General features: G+C 32.9%; 1 protein-coding gene across 1 annotated transcript; it reads left to right on the top strand.

Moving 5' to 3' along the window:
* The first annotated feature begins 1,866 nt into the window (after nucleotides 1-1,866).
* LOC127105932 (uncharacterized) lies at nucleotides 1,867-6,041 on the top strand. The gene is made up of 5 exons (XM_051043150.1): nucleotides 1,867-2,204; nucleotides 4,369-4,538; nucleotides 4,838-4,907; nucleotides 5,625-5,697; nucleotides 5,782-6,041. Exons 1-5 carry the CDS (start codon nucleotides 1,979-1,981, stop codon nucleotides 5,891-5,893), a joined length of 651 nt encoding a protein of 216 aa, XP_050899107.1. The 5' UTR covers nucleotides 1,867-1,978; the 3' UTR covers nucleotides 5,894-6,041.
* Nucleotides 6,042-8,478: the final 2,437 nt, after the last annotated feature.

The following is an 8,478-nucleotide window of genomic DNA, read 5'->3' as shown; positions in this document are numbered from 1 at the left end:
TCCTCTAAATGAATAGGTATATGTCACACAACCTCCTGGGTTTGTGATACATAAGGGAGTAAGGAAAGTATATAGGCTGCACAAAGCGCTTTATAGCCTCAAGCAGGCACCTTGGGCATGTAACAAGAAGATCGACTCATACTTGGTCAAATTGGGATGCATTAAATACAAATCTAAGTATGATGTCTATGTTCAGGTTGTGGCACAAGATATAACAATCATTTTCTTATATGTTGATGACTTATTAGTAATTGGAAATAGCTTGGAGAACTTGTCGAAGTTCAAAGAGCTAATAAATAAGTAATTTGAATTGTGGGTTTTGGGAAAGTTGTCGTACTTCATAGGCATGGAATTTAAAATGTCGAAACAATATATGATGCTACATCAAAGAAAGTATGTCAAAGAGATACTCAAGAGGTTCAGGATGGAATACTCGAATCCTGCATCCTCACCCGTCGAACCAAATTTGAAGTTGGAGAAGCATGGAGAGAAAGACAAAGTCGATGTCACTTTGTTCAAACAAATTATCAGATTTATGAGATATGTGTTCAACAATCGACCTGATATAAGTTTCTCAATCAGATTAGTGAGCAAATAAATGAATGAACCAATGGTGTCACACATGAAAGCTGCAAGAAGAATCCTAAGATACTTAAAAGGATCGACATACTATATAATTGTATTTCCATGATTCTAAAAGCAAAGAAGCTGATAATAATTGTTATTTAGATGCCGATTGGTATGGAAATAAGGAAGATCGAATAAGCACAACTGGTTAATTCTTTCAAGTATTTAGTGCCCCAATTTGGTAGTGCTCGAGAAAGCAATATGTGGTGGTATTATCATCATGTGAGGCTAAATATATAGCGGGATCATATGCTTCTTGTCAAATAATCTGGATCAGATATGTGCTGGATGAGATAAAGGTCGAAGTGAGGAAACCTCTGGTGTTGCAGATCAACAACAAGTCAACTATTAATCTTGTAAAGAATTCAGTTTTACATGGAAGGAGTAAGCACATTGAGACTAGGATTTATTTCCTAAGGGAGAAGATAAACCAGGGTGAACTTGAAGCGAGACATTGCTTGAGTAAAGCACAATTGACTGATATTTTCACCAAAGGACTGAAGATCGAAAAATTCCTAACTTTGAGAAAGAAATTAGGAATGGTTCAGACCGACTATGATTAGTTTATGTTCTACAAATTGGATTATAAGGGGGTATGTTGTGATATAATCCAAGTTGTAACCCAAACTCAAGTTAGTTAGGGTTAAGGTTTGTTAGTTACTTAGTTACCAAGTTGGTCAGTTAGTTTATTACTTAGAGTACAAGTAAATTTGTATATAACTACATGCATATTGTAATTCAATTTTACAACATTCAATAATAACAATCCTTATTCTTCATTCTCTCTCTTTCTCTCCTCACTAAAAATACCTCACGCACTAACACTTTTATGGTTGCAAAATACCAACACATCCATCGATTCATAAACACATGACACACCTTAGTTACCCACACCATTTTAATAAGTTTATGAATTTGTTGAATTAATCTCAATTACATAACAATGCCATTCACCTAAAGGATATTTCAAACCACCATCTTAAAGTTCATATGTATCTCCACGGCCATAAAACCACATTCTCTCACCTTAAAGATGTTACTCATTTGAATTTCTATTTCAAACTTTGATCAAGATAAAATTGATTAATAATAAATTAATTAAATATGCAACATTAAAAAAATATTTAAAAAAATTAAAGAAAAAAAAATCTGTAAAAGAAAAATTAAGAAAAGAGAGGAGTGTATTAAGTAATAAGGGATGTCGAAATAATTCAACAAATAAAAGCCCAAACCCAAACACATTGTCGTATAACGAGTTCATTGTTGCGTTTTGTGTGAGTTCCTGCTATTGGCGTAGAAGCTATGGCAACATAGAAAACACAGAAAATCAAATTTTCGTGCTGATTCATTCATGGAGGCCACTAAGGAAGAAGAAGCTCCAACATCAGAACAAAATCCAAATCCAAATTCGAATCCAAATTCAAATCCAAATCCGAATTCGAATCCAAATCGAAACCCTAATACTCCTCGTACGACGAAAGGAAAATCGTGTAAGGGATGCGCATATTACTCATCTGTTCGTAAAGCCAATTCTCAAAATCCAGTCTGTTATGGCTTATCAAGGACACTAGAGCAAGGTCACTTTCTTATTGTTTCTGTTATATTTTATTTTGGTTTGATTTTTGTGTAGGATAGTATATTATTGGTTGAAGTAGAAAATGCTAAAACGCTTGAATTGAAAGTTTGTTGGTGGAATTTTTCAAATTTGTTATTGAATATGCTGTGGTGTCGATGCATAATTTGTGTTTTTATGTGTTTCATTTTTTTTATCTGAGGGACTAAAATCAATTGCGCGTGATGTAAAGGGAATTGAAGGTTGAATGTGTAGAATAGCCTTGCATTTAGCAGATTATTCATATGTTGATGACTCTGCAGCTGAAAAAATGTGTGAAAATGTGTGTTAGTTTCCGAAACTGACACAGACACTTATGTGGTGTCAATGTCGTGTTTATGGTGTCCGTGCTTCACTGAATGTCCTTTTGGCCTTTACTGGTATCTGTGCAAGTGTTTGTAATCACAGACTAGTCCTCATTTTACTTGTTTTGTGTTTGGTGTACTTGATTGTTAGCTTGTATTTGAGATAGTTTTCTCAAATAGTTGCTACGGGCTATTGTGCTATTGCATAGGGAAATTTGAACGAGCTGCAATTGTTATGTGATGGGCGATTTAGTACCATTTTTCCCCGAAATGCGATTGACAATACTATTTTGAAATCATTAAATGATGAATATAGGGGTAGCCGGGTAGTAGCTCTCATAGTAATCCTTTCCATTTTGAGAATCATCAAGAATAATGCTTGGTGAAAGAAGGGGCTGGGAAACGGAAAGAGGGAGAGTAGCCTTCATAAAGAGAGACTGAGATTTTGAAAGAAGTGTGAGAATGAGGAAAATGTGAAGAATGTAAGGAAGGGTTTGTGAGAATTAATCGGTAAACTTGATAAAACTAGGGTATAATTGTCCATTTTAAATAAACAAATTTGTGAGAATGCATTCGACATCCTTTCAAATTTGTGAGAACTGAGAATGCATTCGACATCCTCAAACAATAACCAATTCCATATTATATTACAACTCCCCAAACAATGAATTTCATTTATCAAGTTCCTCATTTTTGTTTTTAATATTATTTATGCCAAACAGACTGTCAATGCCGTGGAATCTCTTAGTTTAAAAAGATGTCCTAGTGATATGTGGGGTTGCTATCTTCAATATGTTTTTCTAAATGAAATTTATGGTGCTGCCCCTTGTTATCTTCTTGTTATTAATAACCAATGTAGTCAAACCCAAGATCTTAAGTAGGATCGTTAGGCCACTGAAAGATTATAATACGAGGATCGTAATCCAGCACGCAAGATCCTACCAAAGGACAAAGGCATAAAAATGATAATACATGGGCAGAATAACCTATAAATCATAATGCCAACCAATTTAGTTAATAATTCATAACCATCATTCCATAAGTTAACAACTGTCAAGTACTAAATTATAAAGTAACACAAAAAACTAAGCTCATAAGTACTCAAAAAGACACGATCCTCATCTTCAAAAGACTTAAGTTCAAAATAAGTAGCTCAAAAGACACAACCACCCACCATTTGAAGCCATTACATAGTTGTGTTAGAAAAAAAAGGTGAAATAGAGCTGCAAGGAGAAGGTGTGAAATAGAACAAAAACAGGGGAGATGAAGGACAATGTCTCAGAGAAGAGCGGAGGATGTTGTCGCAGCCGCAGTGAGGAGAGGAGGAGGCATTGCAGTTGCAGAGAACAAATGTGGATGAAGGGAAGCTGTCACGTTTTAATAATAATAATTATACAAAGCTTATTGTGCTATAACGACACTTCGTACACTTGAAACCTGTTTTTTGGAACTTTGGATATCAGATGCAGTGTTTTCTTGTGGATATGGTAATACTTATACTTTTTTTTCCTATTAAGTTCTTTGACATTGTATCTTTACTATGTTTGATTTTAGTTCACTTATTCGTTAATTTTAGTCTTTCAGTTCACTAATTGCATCCATTGTTGTCCTTATGGTGAACCTTCGTCCAGATTACATTTCTATTTTGTTATTAATTAATTAATCATTTTTTTGTAATAGATATTGCTTACTAAATTTTTGTTTCTTTTATATTGGTTTTATATTCTAGGATTTTCCTTATTTGTGAGAGTTTAGTCAATGTTTCTATCTATGCCTTTAAAGTTTTGAATTTTGATATTGATGTTCTATAATGCTTATAACCAGTTCCTCCATATGTCGTGGGAGAAACTGAGTTGGAAGCTTCTAAAGAAGGCCGCAGACTTGCAAACTTCAAGTATGCTTGTATTGGATACTCTATCTACTTAGACAACAAAGATTCTTCACCTGACTCGCAGGATAAGCAAAGAAAGTTGCCCTTTTGCGTTGGTCTTGAGGTCTGACATCTCAACCTTCTTCCCCTTGTAGTTTATGCTTTATAAGAAAAACTATGTTTATCTTGTTTCAAGGGTTTTGTTGGGAGTTGGGGCATATTTTGTGTAATTTATTGATTTATACATCAGGAGAAAGCATCAATTTGATATGAGGACCAAATATTTAATTTGAGGCTATGAGATAAAATTAAATTAAAAAATGGAGGATGCAGATTAGGGGGTAGATTTTGCAAAAGTAGGAACTTTAACTGTGTTGCAATAAAATATGGTCCAGGTTTCTGACAGTATTGCACATGTTTCAGGTGGTCTCAGAGGTGAATCCTTCTACTTCACCTGCTAGCCATGTCCCTGCTCATGCTCGTAAAACTAACGGTATTACATTTCTTGATTTTTCTTCCATTTACACTTAACAGTCTCATATGTCATTTCCTTCTTTTTCAATCACTCCTCATTAACATTCTCAACTCTGTTCTTTATGGTGTGTGCTAAACGACATAGACAATGTTTATGATCAAGGTAGCAAGAATTTGGAATATAAATATCTATATTATCTTTTTAAAACATGAAAAGGATCTTTTTATATGGCATCAGTCAGTTTTCCAACGTTGAAGAACTTTTTAGTTGAATCATTTGTTCTTGGTAGTATGCATCAAATATTTTCCACGACTTCTGCTTTGGAAGCAATTTTCTGTGCTTATTATACTACCAACGGACTTTTCCACTCTGTAATGGATCAATTGACATCATGAATGCAAACACATCACTGTCCTATTTACAACTGTATTGTGTAATTATTCCTTCTGTATTGTGTAATTGCCGTTTCTTTTCTTTTATACAACGCCTGTGTTTCTAAATAGCTGTCAGTATCCATTTCACATGAAATAAAAACCATCAATAAACTCATTCACATAAAATAAATGAAGGATTTTGCATGGATCTCTATGCCAAACAATTATCTTATCATAGAAGCCGATATTATGGTCGAGATGTATTTTGTGGTTGAATCTGTTTCTTTTTTCTTCCCTTTTTTATTTGTACTTCTTTCTTTAAGTGCATTTTCATTGTGGTTTTTGGTCCTTGTTTGTCCAGAGCGCGAACATGCAACCCCTCAACCACGAATCGGTAAACCTACAAATACTTCCGCAGAAGAATTCTTAAACAGGCAAGCAGAGGTTTTCAAAAACTCATTTGTTAAAGATGTAGTCTGAAACTAGTGATTCTAACACCTGAATATTCTAAATTGCAGGTTTCAAAAAAATGCTACCCTAGTGGCAAACGGTGTTGTAAAAAACTTGAACAGAGTGGGTAGCTATGTAAAAGATACCCTAGATGACATTCTATATAGGCGACCCAAATGAAGCTGGCCTTTGCAAGAAATGTTTTCAATTTTACATACTGATGATTTTGTCAATTTATTGTTGTATTCTGACAGGTTTTGCTACTTACTAGTTACTATGTATATTTTCTAAACAATCATAGCAATAAAATTACATTACCATCCCAAAATTTATAATGACTATTTTTCAACTAGTGGCATGGTGCACGTTGAATCTATATGCAGAGATGAGAGGGTGGAGAAGTTGATGCATCAATTCTTTGTACTATGTGTCATGCGTGGGAAGGGCATGCACACAGGATATCGACATCCCCAATCTGGTATTCTACATAGTGGCTGCTATAATCTTTTACGTGCTTGTTAATTTTTTTTAAAGGATTTTCTATTACGTTTACCGGAATTTCTTTGGATAAAAAATCAACGATTTCTGGAAAAAAATTGAAAAAATACCGAAATTTTTGAAAAGATAAATTTTGAAATTTTTGAATTTTATTTTTACACAAAATTATCATACTTTGATAAACTATATTACTCTTTGAAATTTTTGGTAGTGTTAAATTTTTTTTACTTATTAAATATGAACTATCCAAAATTTAAAAAATTTGGAAAAATACAGCATATATCGAATTCATAAAAAAATTTGGTATGTTAATTTTTTTTTCAAAAAAAAATAATACAAATTTATATTGAAAATTTGATTTATTATTGAAAATTTTAAATGAATTATTAAAAATTTAGTTCACACTTTTAACTGAAATTTGTAACACTTCGGAAATTATGAAAATATATGATTGGCCTAAATTGTGGTCATTATGAGTCACACTATTTTTAAAGAGAAATTCTTAATTTATTCTATGTAATATTATGGTATCATTTAAAAATACAAAAGTGTATCTATTTTTAGAGATGCATCTTCGACTATACTCTAATAAAGTAGAATTCTGATTTAATGTAAAAAAATTATGAATATACATCTTCTTGTATATTCCGGAGATGTATCTCCGAAAAGTATCACTTTTAAAAATACAATTTTAAACATTTCTTAAACTTTCACAACTCATATTCTTTCAAAATCAAATAATCATGTTCAAACTTATTTCATATACATCAAAGAGAGATCATTGAACATTAAAATAAACTCAAAACTCATAAATTTTTTATTTTTGTAAACCTTTTTCCAACCTTCACTTTTAATTAATTAATCATTTTGAGAGGGTGGAGAAGTTGATGCATCAATTCCTTATACTATTTGTGTCATGTGTGGGAAGGACATGTCCTGGGTATTGGACCAAATTGTGGTCATTATGAGTCACGCTATATTTGTGAAATTGTCCAAATCATCCTCATATTTCTAATGAAGTTATTAGCGAGAAGTTATAGCAGTTATATTATTTATAAATAAATAGGGGAAAACAATAAGATAAATTGGGGATGGATACTTATCGAGTGGTTCTGGGTGGGAGAGACCAAGCTTTTAAAATCTTGGATAATAATTGTATTATATCTAAGGGATTCTGTAACACATTCTAAAGATTGCTTTCACACGTGAAAAAATATAAATATCCATAAAATTTGAAAATGTATTTTTCGGACGCACCTCAAATATATTTGTTCTTGAATCAGGTTCTAAGTCTAAACCAAATTCTTTTTTAAAGATATACATCTCCGTGTAGCATACAAAGATGCATCTTCAAGTATTATTTTAATAAAAAAGACGTCAGACCTTTTCTTCTTTCTCACTTTTTAAAATACTTGTCTCAAACTCTCAAGTCTCAATATCTCTTAACTCATATTCTCTCAAACTCATTCAACTCACTTCAAAACTTCTTCCATCAATATCAAATCGATCAAAAAATTCCCTAAAACTCAAACTATATTCACATTTGTTTTTGACTTTTCTAAAAAAATATATTTCTATATACATTTGTAGAATTGAGCATTAGGTTATGTAATAGGTAGTTTAAATATGTTATTTAAATGAGAAATGTGTGTGATACGTAGTTTAAATGATTAATGCATTATTTTAGATGTTAACCTGGACTGCATTTCTGCCATTCACGTTATTCTGAGTTGCAAAACATTACAGAGATGCATCTCTGAAATTTTTCAACATTTTGTTTTCTAGAATCCGGAGACGCACCTCCACAATTTATCTGTATGCATTTTTTTGCTTTACCTCATTGTGTTTCATATGTATAATGCTTTTGTGGTTTACTTATATGCATTAGGGATAATAACCAAGATAGATTGAGGCACAATAAAGTTGCGCAACATGCATCGCTTCAGAGGGGAAAAACTCGAGCATCATAGATACCTGTTGTTTCAAGTCTGGTTGATGCATAGGCGTCAACTTTTGGGGCTCATGCATCTCCGCCTTCGTCTTCCTGTAGAAGACAGGTGTCACATACTCAGGCACCTGAGGCACCAGAGACTCCACAAGCACCTGGGGAATTTATAGGAGGTCTGTCAGACTTATCGTTTATGCCTCTATACTCGGACCATACTGTTATACCCCAAAATTTGCCATCCATTTTTCATTTTTTCATTCAATCCTTGACTTGGGAATCATTTGTATACATTGATGCTTCATTCATGTGCATCATTCTT

Source organism: Lathyrus oleraceus, chromosome 7 (assembly GCF_024323335.1).
Source record: "Lathyrus oleraceus cultivar Zhongwan6 chromosome 7, CAAS_Psat_ZW6_1.0, whole genome shotgun sequence".
NCBI lineage: Eukaryota > Viridiplantae > Streptophyta > Magnoliopsida > Fabales > Fabaceae > Lathyrus > Lathyrus oleraceus.
Note: the sequence above shows the minus strand (reverse complement) of the source record. Positions and strands in the feature narration are given on the sequence as shown.

Coding starts and splice junctions, on each gene's coding strand:
- LOC127105932 (XM_051043150.1), top strand. CDS start 1,979: ATGGAGGCCACTAAGGAAGAAGAAGCTCCAACATCAGAACAAAATCCA. Junction 2,205..4,368: donor ATCAAGGACACTAGAGCAAG/GTCACTTTCTTA, acceptor GCTTATAACCAG/TTCCTCCATATGTCGTGGGA. Junction 5,698..5,781: donor GCAGAAGAATTCTTAAACAG/GCAAGCAGAGGT, acceptor TCTAAATTGCAG/GTTTCAAAAAAATGCTACCC.